Source organism: Pseudopodoces humilis, chromosome 17 (genome assembly GCF_049639895.1).
Source record: "Pseudopodoces humilis isolate 2021_Gansu_Grassland_sample_001 chromosome 17, ASM4963989v1, whole genome shotgun sequence".
In the NCBI taxonomy this organism is placed as follows: Eukaryota; Metazoa; Chordata; class Aves; order Passeriformes; family Paridae; genus Pseudopodoces; species Pseudopodoces humilis.
This window is the reverse complement of record NC_142216.1, coordinates 7,275,554-7,296,100: the sequence shown is the minus strand read 5'-3', so window position 1 is coordinate 7,296,100 and position 20,547 is coordinate 7,275,554. Positions and strand designations below refer to the sequence as shown.

The 20,547-nt window shown below is 42.5% G+C and overlaps 1 protein-coding gene across 1 annotated transcript in view; it reads right to left on the bottom strand.

Annotated features, from left to right (window-relative positions):
- ADAMTS2 (ADAM metallopeptidase with thrombospondin type 1 motif 2) overlaps positions 1-20,547 on the bottom strand; it is a 174,400-nt gene that overhangs the window by 6,889 nt on the left and 146,964 nt on the right. The window contains exons 11-21 of the mRNA XM_005523547.3: positions 17,604-17,749; positions 15,961-16,136; positions 11,970-12,103; positions 11,030-11,153; positions 10,329-10,409; positions 8,697-8,860; positions 7,393-7,552; positions 6,068-6,200; positions 3,626-3,833; positions 3,154-3,283; positions 2,062-2,151 (exon numbers count right to left, since the gene is read on the bottom strand). Coding sequence (XP_005523604.2) covers positions 2,062-2,151; positions 3,154-3,283; positions 3,626-3,833; positions 6,068-6,200; positions 7,393-7,552; positions 8,697-8,860; positions 10,329-10,409; positions 11,030-11,153; positions 11,970-12,103; positions 15,961-16,136; positions 17,604-17,749 — 1,546 coding nt within the window. The remainder of the gene's footprint in view (positions 1-2,061; positions 2,152-3,153; positions 3,284-3,625; positions 3,834-6,067; positions 6,201-7,392; positions 7,553-8,696; positions 8,861-10,328; positions 10,410-11,029; positions 11,154-11,969; positions 12,104-15,960; positions 16,137-17,603; positions 17,750-20,547) is intronic.

Below are 20,547 nucleotides of genomic sequence, written 5' to 3'. Positions count from 1 at the left end.
TGACATCTAGTAAGTTATATAAATAAACTCTGCAACTTCTCAATGCCAGAATAAAATTTTGATCCTCTATCCAAACCAAAATATCCAGATTTGCTGAACTTTTATTTATTTTTACTTGCAGTATGCATGACAGACTGGAAGTATATATTCAAAACATCAGTAAGAAAAAAATAAATCAGTTTCACAGTCACTTTGGTACACATTAGTCTCATAAAAAAATATTGAAAAGCAAACTGAATTGGCACATCTTTAATATTATGTTAAATACATACAAAACACTAATAAAATATCCCTGATAAACCAAAGTGCATATAGACATAGTGCACAATGCCCAGATACCTTATTGCACCATTCTCTATAGCCACCCATCTCTTGAAACATCACTAAACATTGTCTATTTAAAGGTAACAGTCATGAATATATTTATACAGTTAAACACCAATTATTTTACATAACAGTATTCAGTGCCAGATACGTGTCTTTGCTTTTTCACCTTGTCATGTAAATTGTTAACATGTTTCAGGAAATATTAACAGCAAAATTTAAATATGTGATCACATGATAATGACAAGTTTGAAGTGCTACACTGTTGACGACCCAAAGATTCAAAAATGCCACTTTTCCAAAAAATATCATCAAAGCAATAAGGTAGTAATTTGCTCCAAGACTGCAGTTTTACATTTCTACTATTGGTACTGACTGTCACAAAGAAGTTTATGACTTGTGAATTCCAAATCTTCAACACAAACACAGAAGGTGAAGCACGAATGCCAGTTAAATTTCAGTAAGTCAGGCCACAATCCTGTCTCAATGAAGATATGGATATGCACTGTGCAAATCAACCTCCAATTAAATTTACTGCCTTCCAATAGTTAGCGTTCAAGTAAAAACACTCCATATGAAGATTAACTCAAGGTACCAGTGTACTTTTCATATTTAAAGCTGGATCTGGTAAATCAATGCCATTTACATTTCAACATTAAGGCATTTTTCTAAAATTCATCTCCTAAGCAAAAAAAGCAATAAAAATTGAGGTAATTCTGTAGTAGTTCACACTGTTATGTTTGCCAGTTGACACATCTAAGAGCACACACACACACGCACGCACACACACAACCGCACCAGTCAAGTCAGACATGCACATGGTGAAAAAAGACCAGAGATGTAATGAGTATAAACAGCTCCATGCTGAGCAGCTGGAGACATCATAGTCAATGAAAACATCATATTGCCTCCGCCACGTTAAGAAAAACACCACCACCTTCACCATGGACCATGCTTGTTCTGCTTTGGGTTTGTTTCTGAAGTGAGAATGCGCAAAACAGGCAAAAATTGTGCGATGGAAAAAACGAACACGGCTTTTCTCGAGAAAAAGCCCACCAAGCAACCACCGGGAGTCTGGCGACAGCAACGGCATCAGAGCAGCATGGAAAGTACAGACAGAAACTCAGCTTCTGCTCCCCAGTGAGCCCTCCCTGGGTCACAAACGTAAAGGTGAGGGTCAGGAACAAAAAATGAGCAGTGAGGGTGAGGAAAGCAACAGCACCACAAAGGAAAATGGAATGAAAAAATTCTTCCACTCATCAGACTACCCTGTCAGCGAACTGAAACCAGAGAGTTACGAGATTTCGGGTTTTTAGATAAAGGAGAACTTTAGCACTACAAGGTGTCATTATTGTGATGTGATCACATTCACAATAAGTTCTCAGTTTTGCTATCAAACTGAACATCAGGAACCAGTAAGAGCCTTTTTTCACCACCACCAAGCAACAAGCAAACCGATCCCAGCTCCCTTTCGGAGGACTGCAACATACTGTGGAGATCCAACTTCACACATCCAACACTTCAAGACCTCCACCACCAGCGCTACGCAAGCTCCAGAGAAGAAAGACACCGAGCACCGAGTGCCTGGTGTGAAAAAACAGATTCAGCCCAAGATTTAAACTTGGCAAAGTCAAGGGAACTTTCCGCATAGAGAGAAGAAGAGAGCAAAAGGCAAAGTCCACATTCGATGTGGCATGCATTTAAGGGCAAAGGCAGAGTTATAAATGGGTCTTTTACTTGAAGATATTTTCTGGATGGGGTAGTCTGGATCGGGTCTTGACAGCCATTGTATCATGTAGGTTTTCTTTGAAGGATCAGAAACGTTTCCTTGAATAGAGGAAAAAAAAAAGATGCAACACAACATATGTTAGGCAGCATTAAATTGTTGCCCTGTCAGAAGGAGACAAGCTCAGAGAGTGAGCTCAAGTTGTGAAGGAGCCCAGGGAAGGATTACAACCAAGCTGTGCGATTTTGGGCAAAGGGTGCTGTTTGGGGAAGTTTCTACAACTCGTGCCCAGCACTTCACAGCCAACATTAAGACAGCCCAAGGGCCAGTTCTCCAACAGCACTTCTCATGGCAGTGTCACACATCCCCAGGGACGTGCAGTCTGGCTTAGTTTCAGTACCTCATTAAAATCTTTGTATTGGAGACTATAATTGACAGCTTGCTTCTAATTAATTAGAAATCAAAAGCTACCCTGAGAAACACATCAGGAAAAAAAGAAAAATATGAGTTACTTAATAATAGGAATATGTGAAATGATCTCACAAGTATCATTTGCAAACAGCTGAACAGCTAACAAGGATAAAGACCTTATTGCCCTGGATTAAGCAGGAACAAATTAATTACAGCTTCTAAAAACTGAGTTAGATAGCCCCTGCAGATAACTTGTGTTTGACAGAATGTAAAAGAAGCCTGGAACTGTTGGTGGAGGTGGGGAAAACAAAAGGCATCCTTGGTTAACCACAGCCCAGCAGCCCCTTGCCAAGCCCCAGAGGTCTCAGGGGTGCAGGGCTGGACTCAGGCACTGCTCCTCTCCCAGGGCACCTGCTGGCCACATCCAGCCATCAGCACTGTGCTGAGGTCTGCCCCAGACCCTCAGGCTGTCCTGGGACCAGCAGTGCTCCCCAGCAGGAGAAGAGTGCCCAAGAATCCCATCAGCCACACAGCAGCCCCTCATTTGGAATTCCACTCAAAACAGGGACTATGGAGAAGTGCCCCCCCCAGGCAGACGTAGCACACAAGTATCAATTGAATGAAGGCACTGCAAATAAATAAATAATTTTTTTTTCAACAAGTAATAGAAGCCATCAAAGACTAGCCCTTACTGGGACATGGAGGTAGTCTGCAAATCCTGACGTTCTCTGGTTTATTCTCCTTGCAAAGGCCGATGGCGTTGTCCCTGGTCCGGCACAGGACCGGGCGATCCTGGGTGCCATTGCCACAGCTGACAGAGCACTGAAAGGACAGGCAGCAGTTACACCCCAGCCACCCTCTGGAAACAACAGATTAGAAATTAGCTTTTCAATTTTAAACTGCCCTTGATTTGAGCTGATGTGGTACGTTATTTGGGCCACTTCAGTACCTAGAGTAACAAAGCAAGGAGAGCCACTGCTTCTTGTGGTTCACCAGCAATTGTGAAATACTCCAAGAATGAGCTGTGGTCTGAACAATAAACAAACATATACATTCCAGCCATCTATTCACAAAGCCATCTATTCACAAATACAGTGTTGGCATGTCATGCTCATTCCACACAATCAGAAATTAGCTGTTTGAGACCTGCAGAAAGAGACTGACCTGTGACCAGGGTCCTATTCTCCACTGTGCTGGGCACAGCTCCCTGTTGCAGGGCCTCCTGCCCTCTGGGCGGTCGTTGTTGCAGTACTTGGTGTGGACAGAGCGATTTGTGTTGTCGTGCAGGGGCTGGATGCAGCGCACAGACCGGACCTGATATCCTGTCTTCCCACAAGATTTGCTGCAAGGCTCCCATTCTCCTGTAACCCATCTGCGTTGGTGAAAAGAGCGTGAGCAGAGTAAAATTCAAACTGTTGATCTGTAACTCTTAAACACAGGTTTAACATGATGTTAATACTAGTTCTAATGTGGAAAAAAGGAGGAGATATGAAAAAAAACCCCATAAACAGTTATGGTGAGAGTTATTTGACGGCCCCTGAAATATCATTAAGAAGACCCAGATCTTCAATATTACTCTTTCTCATTATCTCCAAGATAAGCATTATTCTTTGCTGTATTTGCTTTCCAAGACTGCACATAGAATATGGTCACTATTATGTCAAAAGCAGCCACCCAAGGGTGCTGCTGAGCTTCCCAGGTCTGGGTGCATGAGATGTGCCTTGTCTCATCATGCAGCATGAACCAGCTGGTTCCCATACGAGTGAAGCCAAAACATGTGGGCTAGAAATGCAGCTCCTGCCTGGCCCACACCTGGGCACTCCATATATTCCTGACCATGTTAGACTCAATCTGCTGAAGCACTGGCAAACCCAGTGCTGTGAGTGCTGAGTTGGGACACATCAGGGTCCTCATCATCATAAATGTTTGGTCTGGGGAAAAGCGACACTCCACTGAAAACCAGAAAGTTTGAGTTCCTAATTTCTAAATCAGTTTGGCCACTGAGAAATGAAATCTACAGTTTGTAATGTGGTGCAGTTGAAACCCTCACTGATCACCCAAACCAACTCATGAATTGTATCTACAAATTGTAAAGAACTTAGAGAAGAACGACAGGGACAGACAGCACCAAAGGAAATTTACCTAGACTACTGAAAGCTTGGCTATAATCAAGGGAAGACATACAGCAGTCTATAAATATTTACAGAGTGCAGAGATCTGCAAGATGGAAATACTGTTCCATGTAAACAGTATTTATGGGATAAACTTATCCAAAAAATATACATAATCTGGAGAAACACCCTGAGCTTGAAGGAATTGTCCTAAAGTACTCATAAAATCCCTTTTGACCATTTGAAAATGGTAAAAAAATAGTAAAAGGCACTGCAGTACACATTCCAGTTAAACAGAAAGTAACAATTTCTCCCTGCTTTCTTTTTGCAACCTACAGAAATCACACAGCTGTGAAGAAAGGCAAGAGCTGTGGAGCCATGAATCCTGAGGTGACTTCTGAGACAAAGATGAGTTTTTCCCAGAAGTTAAGAAGCAGCATATTAGTGTAGTGGGTGTCACAGAGCTTTGTAAAACCCCTTAATAATTGCCTCTCCTATGTACAAGAGCAAAATGCCTGGATGACATTCTATGGAAACAGAGCTAACTGAAACTTCAGGGTTCCAAGCACAATTTAGGATCCTATTGAGTCTTTGTGGTACCTAGGCCCAATTATATTTGCAGCTGAAAGGAGGATACAGACTTTTCCAGAGAGCCTGACATGCAGTTAGGTCATTACAAACAAACGTTCAACCCTGACCCATGCAGAGTTTATGTGGTACAGTTTCTTGCCTTTTCTCTCTTTCAAGTATTTTTTTTTTTAAAGGAAGTTAGGAAATACTATGTGGTATGTTCTATTTATTTGCTGCTATTCCTGGAACCTATAGTTGGTCCCCAGAGATAAAAGCTAGGATCAACATACTCCTTTCTTGTTGCAGTAGTAGCATAAAGAATATATTAGTCCTACATGTGGCAGAATAATCTGCTGCCAGTAAAAAAAAATCACCTGTAAAATGTGAGTTAAAATATTTATAACACTTGACTATGTAGAGCAGAAATGGAGGTACGACAGGCATTTCATGCTGTACAGGGGCAGCCAGAGAAATCTAACAGGTCAAATACTTTCCCTGTGTTTAAATGTCCAAAAATATGCTGTGAGCTTTATGAAGATTTGGATTTGAGAGACTGGATGACACTGGTTGTCTTCTGTAGCACTCTGTACATTTGTTCTGACATGGCTAACTCACACCGTGTAAAATCTGCTGGTATAAATTGAGTTTATGTCTATTTTGTATCACCTCAAGATGGCCTGAACACAAAAGTCTGGATCAAGACAGCACTTCTTTTCTAATCCAACTCATTCCATAAGTCACAGGAACCAGCAATCACAGAAAGAATATTTCCATGAGCAGAACAGAGCATGAGATCCCCACAGTCCTGGGTGTCTGTAATGGCCATGAAGGTGAAGCTAAAGCCACCTTCCTTGTGGTGCCAGTGCTGGCTGGCTGTGATGCCCCTGCACCTCCAGGGAGCAGGGCAGGGGCCAGGGATGCTTACATGGGCTGGGAGCACTCCTGGAGGTTGCACACCCTGCGGATGGGTTTGGGCTTCTGGATCAGCTCGCAGTAACTGCGATGAACCATCTTGTGGTCCGTCTTCCTGCGGCAGCCGTACTTGGTGAACTGGTAACCTGGGGAAAGACACTGCTCTTACTCTCAGAACCTGCAGATCTCACAGAGGGCTCGAGTTTCAGATGAGCTGCACAAATTCTGTCAAGGGTTGCAGCAGGAACTGCAGATGAACATTGCTACCAAAGGAGGGGCAAGCTGCACCAAATAAACACTTGCAATGCAAATTTAATACCCATAATTGCTCACCCCCTATATTTTTCACTCCTTTACTCACAGAATCACAAGGTTGGAAGAGACCTTTAGGATCATCGAGTCCAACCCAGCCCTAACATCTCAACGAAACCATGGCACCGAGTGCCATCCAGTCTTTTTTTGAATACATCCAGGGATGGTGACTCCACCACCTCCCTGGGCAGACCATTCCAGTACTTTATCACTCTTTCTGTAAAAAACTTTTTCCTAATATCCAACCTATATTTCCCTTGGTGCAGCTTGAGACTGTGTCCTCTGTTCTGTCAGTCGCTGCCTGAATAAAGAGACCAACCCTGCCTGACTACAGCCACCCTTCAGGGAGCTGTAGAGAGTGACAAGGTCACCTCTGAGTCTCCTTTTCTCCAGGCTAAACAAACCCAGCTCCTTCAGCCGTCCCTCAAAGGGTTTGTGTTCCCAGCCCCTCACCAGCCTCGTTGCCCTTCTCTGGACCTGCTCAAGTGTCTCAATGTCCTTCCCAAATTGAGGGGCCAGAACTGGACACAGCACTCGAGGTATGGCCTCACCATGAAAATGAAAATAACATTTAAATAATATTTAATGAAAATAACAGCCAGATCCAGCATCTCAAAAGCATTCTGCAAACCCGTTCCAGCCACAATCCAATGCTGCAACCTGACCATCAGCCTGGGGAACAGCATCAGTGTTCACATCTCCCCGCAAAAAGGAGTCTGATATTGCAAAGGCCACATCACTGGAAGCAGATTTACAAAGGGCCGCCCCATGGCACCTTGAGGTTTGGCACCTTCACAGCTTGGAGACCCTCATCCAAATCTTGCACATTTGTCCAATATTTCAGTTCCATAGCTACAAATCAGAAATTAAACAGCCCAGATCTGCCCCCAAACTCTTTAAGTCAGATTTTGGCCCCATTCACTGTTTATTTATCTATTACTTATGTAAAACTCCTACCATACTCTGGTGTCCCTAACGTCTCGTGGGAATGAAGGAATTTTGAATGATCTGCAGTTTTGTTTTTACCTCCTCCACAAGGTTTTGAACACTGGGACCATTTCTTCAAAGCCCATTCATATGACACTGAGTCCTCTTCCAAAACATTATTGTTATCTACATTCAAGGAATCTTCATGGATCATGTACTTGTAAGTCAAAGATATCTTGGCACCACCATGAGGAATCACCTAAGAAGCAAAGCAGATACAGCGTAAAAAGATATGAAAGACTGATATCAGGAGTTCTGTGAGATTATGTGAAATAGTGATCATGGCTCACATATAAAAACATCCCTGGAGGGATTTCAACCTTTTAGCTGCACTCAATGCATTTTTTCCCTGATGAGAAAGTATCTCCATCCTTATGAGACAGAGTTTCTAAACTGCATATTAAGAACGACTGTTGTTGATTTAGGCTTATTTTCCTTGCCAGCATTGGACTGACATCATGATACTACATTTTTTCCATATCACATCACAAAGGAAGGAAATTTTGTACTGAAATGATAACTGATAGTTCCACTAAAAGACAAAGCAAATTCAACTGCAGAACTAAGTGGAAGTGGCAAAGAAAATTGCTTATATTTCTGATGAAACACAAATATTCCTATGATAATCCTGGAGTTCTGCAAAGCTTTTTACTTAATTTTGACAGAAATATAAACTACTTAGAAAGAGGTTTTGTTATCACACTGCACTAAGACAAATGCAAGAAAATGGAACTCAGTGTGAACAAAGTGCAAAATATTGGTCCTTTGGAAATACAATATTTATTCTTTCTTTGAAGTTCAGCTGCTGTAGATCAACACATTAGAGTTGTTTTCAGAGGGATTCTAAATCAACTTACCCCTGCTAATTTAATTCTAGTTTGCTAGTTTGCAATGAAAAAAGAATATATTTGGGTTGTTTTGGGAACTGTGGAACTGGTTTTGCCCTGAAAAAGGGAGCCAGGAAGCACAGGAATCTTGCATCTGCCTTTGCAGGATACATTTTCAAAACATGGAAGGGAGAAGGAGCTATTAGATCTAGCTGATACAAACCACTTTTTTTGTTTTGTGCTCACATGGAAGATAGGATAAGTAAGCTGCAGTCTTTACTCAGTGGCTGCTTGCTATGCCATCCACAGGAAATAATCAGGACAGCTGGTTCCTCAACACATAATCCTGAATTATAACAGCTCTCATACAGAGCAATGAACTGGGAGAAAGGAATTAAAATACATCTTCTATTGTCTTGTAATTGAAGCAGATGTCTTCTTGTAACTCACAAGAGGAATCTGAATGATATGCTTGCCCATTATGGCTCTGTGGAAGGTGGTTTTCATTTGACTTACCAGAATAACAATTCCATTATGCAGTGGCCCCATGGTCTGCACCGTTTCTCTATCGTCGTCATTCCGATATTCCCACTCCACACCCATGTCAATAAATACTTTGGAGTCTGGCACATAGTTGTCTTCACTTAGAATTAATTTCCCTGTTTCACGATTTTTAATAGCTGGGAACAACACGAGGAAAGTGAATATAAGAGGTTAGTTTCTCATCTCCAGTTTTGTTTTGCTTGTGTCCCAGTGGACACAGCTGAAAAGGCCAGTGTGCATTTTTCTCTGCTCCCTCACAGGTTTGGAAAGACTTTTCAGGTGTTTCACTGAACTGTCAATGCTTTTCTGCTCAGCTCCTGGAACATTAGTTGTCCTTTTTTTCCCTTTTTCATAGCCTGCCTTGCCAGAGAAATGAGGCTGCACTGTAGGGGTCCAGCTGCCTGCTCCCATATAACAACTTCTGAATCCACTGGCCAAACCAGAGCCAATTTGAGAGCCAGTGGGGGTCCCAGAGCTATTCAGCTCTTTCATATGTTGTAAGGCAGCTCAAGGGGCTGTTACTGCTCCATCAGAGAAAGGCTACTGAGCTAACCCCCAGCGGGTCCCCCCAGTGAGAGAGAGACAGTAGAAACAGCATTAATTCTCCTGCTCAGATCCAGTCCTGACACCAGCCCTGTTAAGCTCCCGCTGCTCTGCAGGCACCTGCCACTGCACACAGAGGCTGGTTCCTCTCTTAGCTCTCACAGTGCTCCATCCTTCACCTGGAGAGACTTCAGCCACCTTTGTATGAGGACAGGTTTTCACCTGAGATGGAACATTTGTCCTCCTCATTAGAAGAAGCAGGGACTATTTAGGTAACACCATATTTTAACTCCTTTTTCTCTCTGGCAGCTACCTGAGCATCCTGCTCCCTCAGCAGTGGCCTCGACAGCGAGCCAGCTGTCCCTGTGCACAGCATTCAACCCACCCCGACAGAACTTGGTCAGAACGAGGATTGCTCCCTGATCCACAGGGCCAGCCTGCCCTGAGCAGCAAGGGAAGCATTCACTGGGGAGAAGATGGGAGGACTCACACTATAATTAGCAGACTATTCGCTGTGAATCTACTTCCAATTAATAGCAGCCTACTAGTCAGTGCTTAGCATTGATTACAGGGCCCGGGGAAGAGTGGATTTCCATTACCTCCTAAACTGCTGGATTGATTTGGCAGCCTCATGTCAATACTGTTAGCAGCTGGGCAGAATCTGGAACAGATCTGGATATAACTGGGAAATTACTGAGGGTGGGAAGCAAAAGAGATGCATACAGACCCTAGAATGGTTTGGGTTGAAAGAGACTTTGAAGATCATCTACTTCCAACCTCCAAAGATAATGCACTGCATCCCATGAAGTAACTGAGTGTTTCTTCCAGCAGCTTTCACACATGCACATATCAACACAGAGATCTGGCTGGGACATCCTGATATACAGCACAGGGAAATCAAATTGCCAAACAACTTTCCTAATTTAACATACTTAGAGGAAGTACATGGTGTGGGTGGGTAATGGGTAAACAAATGTATAATCACATTGTCAGCCTCCAGAGACAAAAATAAGCACCAGAAAAAAATTATTTTGACTGAAAATTTCCCTACTTGTTACTTACCAAGATGATGAGCGGTGGCATCTGTTTCCTGTATAAGTAAATGTCTTGCACCAGCAGGAATTTCAAACATCTTAACGTACCCTATAATGGGGTTTTTGAAAAGATAGTTATGGATTAATATGCCACAAATAGGGAGGGTTTGTCTTAGGTTTTTAAATAAATCTTATTTTCTGAAGGCAGGGTGTATTAAACAAGATGAACCGAATTCAGCATTATTCCCATTCTCATTTCTATGCCAGGGAATGGAACATAACAGGGACAGAGGGCTTTGGGTCAGAGGAAAGACACCTGAAGTATCATCAGACTTCACTTCAGACTGAAATGGGCCTTGAGTGCCATTTGCACTCACAGAGACCACACAAGCTCCTGCCTGACAGTGCCTGATGATGACACGTTATTGCAGCACTGGAGTGACAGAGCAGCTGGGTGACATCAGCAGCACAAATCCACAGCTCTCCAACAAAGAGCAGGGAAGCCTTCTCCTACACATGCACAGGCCTTGGTATCAGCAGCTCTAACTGCTTACTGGACAGAAGTCATATTTGAAATTATAAACACATCTGGAAGTAAGTCCAGATTGTTTACTGGAATTAATGATGCTGCAAATGATTTGTAATTGTCCTGGTACTTTCCATTAAACATAAGAGATCAAGAAAAAATACCCTGAATTCTCCAGGACAAACCACACTGGATGTACTGACCTTGCTTTTTTGGTACTCTTGAAAATGTTCTTTTCACCACTTTGCAGTGGGAATTATCTCCTCCACAGACACCACACTTATCTTCCTGCTTCGTGGAACCAATGACCCTGTCACACCCAACTTTCTGTGCACAAAACAGAGAAACAGTCATTCTTATTTATCCGCTCTTCATTTCAAATGAAGATGTACATTTCAAAACTTTACATGCCAATCTCTAGATTCTGCTTCAGCAAAGCAGCCCACCTCAGTATTCTCCTGGAAGATCAACACCTAAAGAGATTTTAATACTTCCAGTTCCTATAATAGCTGTTAGCTGGGTGACTACATTTTTATATTATGCTTCACAGTGGTTCTCTTACTGAAGGAAAGCAGCATGGTTAAGGAAAAGCTCTTAAGCCTCAACTTATCTTAAGACAGATACTTAAATTCCAGGAAAATCTAGGCATCTATATGGGGATAAGCAGCTCCACTGGTATTCTGCTAGACAGAGACTAATTCCTTTGAAAGATGACCTGCAGCAGATCCCAACTTAGAGGAACTGTCATTGATTTTTTAAAAATAGCATGATCAAATTCCAAGAGAACGCACATCAGCCATATCCTAACACCACTTTCCTTGAAAGCTGCTGTGCATTCGTATTCCATTGTACATTCCACCCCCTCTAAACCTCAGCAGGGAGAGCTTTCCTTGAAAGCTAATTGTAATAATTCATCTTAAAATACTGCATGAAATATTACTTGTGTAGGTAGGTGCTTTTGGAATCGAGTCACGTGCATGGCAACTGTGAATATCACACATAATATTGTGACAATAACCTTAATGAAATCTCCTTATTTCCCAAAGTGTTATTATACTTAGTCAGCCTGGGAGACAAGCACTCAAGGTACAATTTGAATTGTTTTCACAACACTGAGCTCTGAAGAAGCCCCCAGGCACTTACGAGGCAGTCCCCCCTGACGCAGATGCTGTAAGCATCCTTGTAGGAGCAGCGGGTCCCGTCGTGTACCATCCTTTTCATGTACACCACATCCCCCGTCTCCTTCGATTCACAGTACAGGTGGCACCTCTCCTTAGCTGAAAAATAAAATGACCCAGATTGTGTGTGTTCAGCTCTCACAGCTGAGTTGCTGATGTTGTGAGCAGCACTTTCAGTAGTGTTGGCTCTCCCTTCTTCCGTGCACACATCACAGAGCCCAACGTGGTACCCATAAATCATTGATGCTTATCCCCTTTGAAAAATTCTGTGATCGCTCAGAAAATGCTGAATCACAAAGCATCAATGTTTCACCATTAGGAGACAGGCTTAAAAATAACAGATCATTGACTTTGATGGGGTGGGATCTATTTAATCCTTTGCAGGTGATGCAGTCTGGCAGAGCTCTCCTCAGTTGCACAACTACCTGTGAGAGATGCTGGTTTCTCCTGCACTGCACTGAATGAAAAAAGCCAAAGTAATTTCCCCATTAAATGCAGCTGTTTGACACTGAGTGAACCTGGCATCCAAAGTTTTTTCAGAGATAGCTGGGCCATAGCACTTCATCTAACCACAAAGTTAATTTTGCCTCATGGTTGTACTCATATTTATGATAATTTAAACCATTAAACAAGATGAGATGTCAAAAAGATTCAGATAAAAACCTTTTCTTTTTTTTTACTGCTAACACAGGCACAAACAGCCAGACATGTGGTATTTTCTCTGATCTATTCCAAAGATTTGAGAGCTAAGAACAAAAAATAAAACTGAAAATGACTAGCCAGTGGCTGAACAAAGTTGTATTCCACTAGTGTATTTCATTTTATCCATGTCTTTTGCTGTCCTCAGCCCCATAATAAGTTTCACTGTGCTTTCCTTAGCACTGAAGAGCAGATGGCCTTTCTGCTAGATGAAACAAATAGAGATTCTGCTATTTTAACATGATTAAAAGTTGGAATGCTTTTCCCACCATTGAAAACAATAACGACCTTTCCAATATAGCAGTTCAACTGAAATAAATCTTCACAGGCCCTTTGCGTTCCTCTCCTGTACAGTTCGATGGCCTCTGCCCTCTTTTTATAAAGTCCTTGTTGTTACTGTTGATGTCCTCAGGGCCACTGGGTATTGGTACATCAGAGACCTTTGTTACTTCTCCCAAACCATGCAGAGAAGTCATGCTAAAAATCCAGGGTCTAGTCTATTAAAACAGGTACTTTCTTTGGTGCAAATTCTTAATAGGAGGCTATTAAGATCATAACAATGACAGACCTACTGTATATATTAGAAACATTAGGCTGTGCACACGATAGATGTGTACACACCAGAGATGGATGTGTACACACCACCCCTGGGTATGCACCCACCCCCACCCCACACATACCACACATTCACCACATGAGATTAAATGAAAATATCAGCAGGTCTGACTGGGTGCCAACAACTCTGTACAAGGGCTTTATTTTAGAGATGGTTCTGCTCCCACTGCTCCATGGGAACAGTAAATGTGCAAGTGCTGTTAAATTAGACCCTGTTATTGCAAAGAATTATTTTTTTCCTATTCACTGGTGCTGGACACAGTAGAGGCACAGGAGCACGGATGTGATGGTGTGCCTGTCCACTCCCTGCTCTCTGAGTCCTTCTCATTTACCTGGGGTTGGAGCTCACAGCCAGAGTCACTCCCTGCTGCCCTGGCAGACGCACAGTGCAGGAGTCTGTGGTGGGGGTGAGGACCTGGGAGGCCCAGAGGGCCTGGAACAGGAGACAGGCCACGGCACAACGGGGCATGGGATGCTCAAGGACACACTGGGGTGCAGCCCAGCTCAGTGGCTTTTCTCTGCCCACAGCACGAGGCACTCCTCTCTGTTCTTATGCCCTGCACAATGTGTCAGACACGTCCAGCTGAGCTGCCTGTGAAGTGTATGGATTTATGTCACTTCTGAGCCACAACTGCATTATCCTCACAAGTATGTCACTGATATGCCTTATCCTTACAAAAGGGAGTTTTGAATAGATTGAAGTTCAAGCATAAGCTCGTCTCTGGCCTTGTTTTCACACAAAAGCTGTTCCCTTTAATAACCCTGCACAGGTAAATGTAACTCTCAAGGTGTCTGCAGTTATACCACAGTTATATTGGAAACCAGCAGTGCCCAGGGATCAGTGCTCAGACATCAATGAGCTGGTTTCTGACCCAGAAGCCCTTGAATTTAATTGAAAAAAATCCGATTTGTTTCACTGGTCTTTGCAGCAGACTGCTCCAAAGGCTAAAGCATAAGCAAAGGTCCTGCAGGCCACAGCCTTCATCCCTTCACCCTGTGCCAGCAAAGCTATTTCATGAAATTAAGCTGTGAGGCTGTGCCTGTGCCTTTGAAAATCCCAGACTGACCAAGATGGCATGAAAAGAATGAGGGAACTCTGAGAACTGTTTGGGAAGAAAGTCAAGCAAATTAATTATAGGAATTTGCTATTAATTTCTGGCAGAGTATCCTCTCACTGGAATGCAAAATGATTCACCCAAAGTGATCCTTCCCCTCCCAGTGATGGGAGCTGGGCTGAGGATGGGGTGGGTGCCCAGAACCTGCCCCATGCCAGGCCATCCCTGCCCTCAAGGATTGGTCATTCAAGTGAAGTGACAGGGTTCAAAACCAGTGAGCAGCTCACACTGCTCATTCAACAAGTTGAGGCTCATTGCCCTCTGCCTTTTTGTTTGGTAAAACTTCGCAGTGGTTTTCTGGCAAGAGCAGACATGGCCCAAATCAGCCAGCTGCACTTGCACTGGCAGTTAAGCCAAGGCATTAACAGGAACAGGAACATTTTTGTGCTAGGAGGTGATGTCTGTCAAGAGGCCACAACATCAGCCTGACCTTGCTGGTTGAGAGCCAGCACCCACCCAACCCAACAGCTGCCTCCAAGAGTGCCAACAGCATTTGCAGGAAGACACAGGAACAAACTGGAAACTTTTCTCAGAACATTCTCCCAGTTCTTCCTACACTGCAGCTTGGGGACTTCCAAAATCATGGCTGGAGCTTGGTTTTAATGGCTCTTAATGGACTGTAGAACTGTCAAGAATTTTTCAAAATATTTTCTAAAACTTTCTGGCATCTGCAACTTTCTGTGGCAGCAAATTTCAAGATAATTAGATTAGTTTTGTGTTAAGTCTTTCCTCTTATTTGTTTTAGATCTGCCACCCGATAATTTTATTTGATGTTCTCAGGCTTGTGTTATGAGAAACTCAATAATCATTCCACGTTCAGTCTCTTTGGGCCACTCACAACTCTGTAACTCTATCTTTTTAATCTACATCCTTGCTTTTCCAGGGTGAAAAGTCCTGCTTTATCCAGACTCTCCTCATCCAGAAGTCATTATTTATGTTTGCTTTATTCTGGCCTGAGTTCAGCTGTGGGTTTTTCAGCAGCGTGGGCAGCAGTGAGGTGGGCACAACCTGAGCTGCACTGGCTGAGTACTTCAAGTGCAGACATAGAGTGCAGGTACACGGGGGCAGGTCAGTGTTCTCCATCTCTTCCTTCATGAAATGATCTTTTCCTAAAGCTATTTCCACCTCCCAGCCTTTCTCTTCAGAGCCCACCATTGTACAGATCCATACACACACACACAAAAGTTTTTACTCCCACATCCATTACTGGCATTCATTAACACCAAACTTCCTTTGCCCTCTTGTGTCACAAGATCCTTCTGCAGCTCTGAGAACAGGCCATCCTCCCATGCAAAACCATTCCCTTTTACCTCATGGAAAATCCATTTAACAGCTGTCATTGTCAGTTTTTTGAAAATCCAAGTGCACTGTATAAATTGAATCACTCATACACTCACTGATCCCTCCAAACAACTCCTAAGAGATTTAGGAGGTATGATTTCCCAGGAAAAAGTTTTACCCCTCCCTATGTAACTTTTATTTATATTTGCAACTGATTTTAGTTTTCACAGGAGAGGGGCTGCTCACCATCTACATGTTCATAGGGGAGCCAGTGGTGTTTGGTGTTCTGGTACTCGAAGTAAGGGTCCCACTGCCGGCACTGCTCCTCTCTGAAATCCTCAAAGTCCTTGGGACAGTCCTGGGTGTTGCACAGCTGGAACTCGTAGCTCGGCCCCACACATGTGCGGCCTCCGTTGGCAGGACTGTGACAGGGAGAGAAACCCATGGTTAGTTTTGCCATTATTGTCTATCAAATCTTTTGAGGAGCAATTTGTTTCCAAGTCATATCAGTCAGCACTTAATGAAGTCAGGGCTGTATTTCTGATATGTAAAATACATATTTCCTTTCAAAACCTGCTGTCACTATTTAGCTGTTAAAAAGCAACTTCTGCAAGCAGGGGTTCAAACTACTTGATAAAGGCAAGAAAAGCCATTTTCTTGGTGTAGCCAGGAAAGGAAAGCACAGCAGAACTCATTCCCATTCACCCCTAAAGCAGCAGCAAAGGCAGCAGAGCCCAGCTCAGTGCTGTGCCCCCAGGCAGATGTGCACCAGACCCCTGGCAGATCCGGCAATGCAAAACTCAGGATCTGTAGCTGGGTTTTCATCCTCCTCCAGGAAACACAGAAAATGTTTCAATAGTACATTAGGCTTTTCCTACATGCAAATAGGTTTTACAACTAAAACTGTGCCCACAATTATAAAGGTCACCTCCCTGTTGCCAAAGTAATAAAGGCTGAAAAAAGAACTGGAAATTTTTTCTGTTTTCTTAACAGAAAAAAATTTCCACCAGAAAATGCTGCTTCATAAAACTCAATTTAGAAAAATCAATGATAAGATGATTTTCAACGCTAGTCAAGTTCAATTGCTTTATCAATAAACCAAGAAATTCAACATTAAAAATATTTTCTTTCTTAAAATCATTTCATTCTGACAATTGTTTTAGTTCTTGCTGTTAGGACCTTAACATTTTATGATGCCACACTAAGAGCAATAATTACACATTTCATATAATTTGTATTAAGTATACTTTACTTCCACTGCTACTGGAATAGAATCATTCCTACATTATCTAGATGACCCATATATAAGTTATTAAAGCAAGAATTCAGGAATTCAGGAATAAAGGAATTCAAGAAATTCAGGAATAAAGGAATTCAAAATTCCTAAAATTAACTTTGGGGAAGGTTCTGATCTCAGGAGCTTTGTTCCAACTTGGAATGAAAACCGTTTGAAAATATTTTAAGACCTTCTTGTTGAAATATCCTAAAAGGTAGATTTTAAAAAAAACTCTTTAAAAGGTTTTTAAAAAAAATCCAGTAAATTACTGCTATTATTTCATATTCACATTTTAAAATGAGATATATAGGACCCTAAACTTTTACTTATGCTTTACACAGCACTTTCAAGTATTACCATATTCAAGATCCTTCTAAGTGCATAACCAGTTTAGTGGATGGATAAACCGAGAAATAAAGATGATTCATGACTTGCTAAGGGCCAAAAGTAGAAATTCTGACAACTTATGCTATAGGTCAGATTTAACAAGCACCACCCGGCATCCTTCACTGGTCATGCACTGAGGATCCTCCCCGTGCAGCCCCTGCACATCAGTGGAGCCCGAGGGGTGTCACTTACTGAGGGTTGTCACTTACTGAGGGTTGTCACTTACTGAGGGTTGTCACACTGCCGGGTCCTGTACTTCACCCCGGTGCCACACGTGCGGGAACAAGAGCCAAACTTGCTCCATGCCCCCCAGTGTCCATCCTGCTTCAGGATGTCTGGTGTGAGCCAGATGCAGTGACCTTTAAAGCAATGCTGAAAGACGGAATCAGATGTCAGAATGATTAGATGATTAACTTGTATCAGATGAGAAGCTGTTGTACCACACATTGTAATTTTCAGCACAAGTTCTGGATTTTTTTACCTCTCCAGTAGAAAGCAGAGGGACTTGCTGTCAGATTGTGCCCATGATCCCAAAACTCGCACAGATTTTACAACCTTACTTGTTCAGTATGTACATGTGTGCATGCAAGTTTCAAGTCTACTAAGTTTGTTAAACTGTTCTCAGTGTTGCATTTCCTCATCACCTGTCTGCAGCAGGGATATAATTTAAGGGGAATGGCAGAATCCCAAGTATTGGAGGCTAACAGTAACATGCTGTCTCCACTACTGCCTGCAGCCTCTCCAGGCAGCACTGTCAGGAGCTCTGGCCACACCACCATCCTGCCCAGCCGCTCCCAAATCCACACCCATATTCCTATAATAAATGCAAAGTGTTGTGGAATTAAAGCAAGCTCACATTGTAAGAATTAATGCTATTAAATAAAAACTTCTACAGTGTCTCCCTGGAGATCTCATGATAAACCAGACCAAAAAACCAGGAGGCATTCCTTAGGGACAGCCCTGGACATTCCTACAGCTGCACAGATCATCACACCCTACCACACTTTCTCCTTTCTTTTACCTGGTTTTTAATACAGTCATTCTACAGCAGCTGAAACATAGAATTTGCTACATTCCCCAAAGCATTAAGGTATTTATTTTATTTCTTTAAGAGCCTTCATAGCTCCAGTACTGATCATCTGTTCTGTCATCTCTTGTTAAAGAAACCTTTCAATGCCTTTCCACCAATTTCTCCAGTCCCTAATCAAGGAACTTTTTCTCAGCTGGAGTCAGAAAGAGTTCTTCTCAAGGATCACAAGATTCTGGCCCCTTTCAGTACTATTTCTGCCTTCATAAAAGTCTACTGATGAAGTGTGGGTGCTGGAAAATATATTCCAGCAAACAAATGACTTTGCATGAGACTGTCACAGTTTGTCTGCGTTAACTGTTACTGCTGGGACAAGAGCTCTGGCTCAGGAGCACAGATGGCTGCAACAACAAGTGAAATCAGTCACTTACTTTCCTTAACATTCAAGTCAACAACAACATTTTACACAGCTTAACAAGCCCTGGAACGCAGGAATTTGGCAGGCTGCACAAGACAAGCATATGGCTAAATGCATGCTGCCAGCAAAAACAAAATCAGAAGATACATAACAGGGGAGCATTCTTGAGCATAGAGCGATTAGTGATCTGGAAGGCAAATCTAAAAGTGAAGGATAATCATTAATAATGCTGAATTTAAAGAGAGAATCGTTAGTAGAATGGTGACAAGGCACAGCTTACTGATTCACTAATCTGCTCAGTGACTGGCTCCTTATTTATGTAATTTATTTTGGGGTTGATTTGGTTGGACAAGGAGTAGAAGAGAGAGTAGAAATTAGGTTTCAACTATTTTTTTCTTTCCCATAACTTCAGATATTCGAAGTCAAAACCTATGAAATAGATGAGTTACCACAAAGCCAATTATACCAATCCTGCTCCAGAGCTGTAATGGGCATTTTTCTTAGAAGTTTGACAGGACAAGAGATAATTCAGCAAAGCATGAAAGAAATGCAAAATGCTAATATGTCCTTTGCTTTTTTTGGTTTAGAAGCAGAGGGCTGTACCCTTCAGGGACTGTTTACTTATGGCTTTAGAGAAGTTTGTTTGAACAAACAGTTTGAGTCGTGGGGCCCTGCGCAGCCAGGGGACCATTCAGCGATGCGGGGGAAGCTGGCAATGTTTCAGCTTGTCAATAGACATTTCAGCCAGGCTTGGAAGCAGATGTGAAGTGACAGCTCCTGATTGGTGCTTGCTCACACATCCTTTTATCAGGCTGCTGCATTGCTCAGGTGTAAGCTCCACAGCAGTGACCAAATCCATTTCAGGAGCCATTTAGCCTATGTTCATTATGTGATGATCCAGAATCCAGTGCTTGGACTCATGGAGGAGAGAGAGAGAGACGTGATGACGCTGTGTTTCCCAGCCTCTTTCCCCTATTTTAGTCAAGAATAGCAGGATGTAGGTTTGTAACAACCTCTAATAGACCTTCTCTCTGACATTGAGACAGGTCCTTGAGCTGGAAGGCAAATATGGAAAAGTGTTATTGACTCTGCTGTGTAAAGGGAAGAGCAGCACTGATATTTTGTGGAGAAGCTGGTCAGATGCTGATTGTTGGGAAGCTGAGGCAGAACTATTAGGAGAGAAGCATTTGTGTAAAATGAGTCATTCCCAGCTCTGCCTTTTTTTGTAGATTAAAAGAAAGGAGCCTACAGAAAACAAAATGATTCACTAAGGAATCTTACTCTGTGCAGATCTGTGCAAGAAAATGCATAAGAAGGTAAAACCAGAGACAGAGCCATCTCCAGTGTAAGAAAGGAAGTTAAAGCCAACCCTTTCTATTGTGACTACATTAACTACATAATGAGGTGGAAAAGAGCCAATTTCAAGCACTATTTCCTTCATAAACACGGGGTTTCACTTAAAGAATGAAGCATATTAAAGCTTTTTTTTTTTTTAAATGAGAAAAAATTGGGTAAATGCAAATTGTTTTCTTAGCTGAAGACAAGATGACTTCTTGCAGTCTTGCCTATTTTTCTGGAAAAGAGGGCGGTCCAAAACAAGTGCAATTTCCAGGACAGGGAGCTTAAATTTCTTGCAGTAAAACATTCCACTGCTGTTTTCAGCAGTTCTTTGAAACAACTGCTGCGGATGCCAAAAAGAGAGCCAGTGTGTTCCTGTGGGCTTAA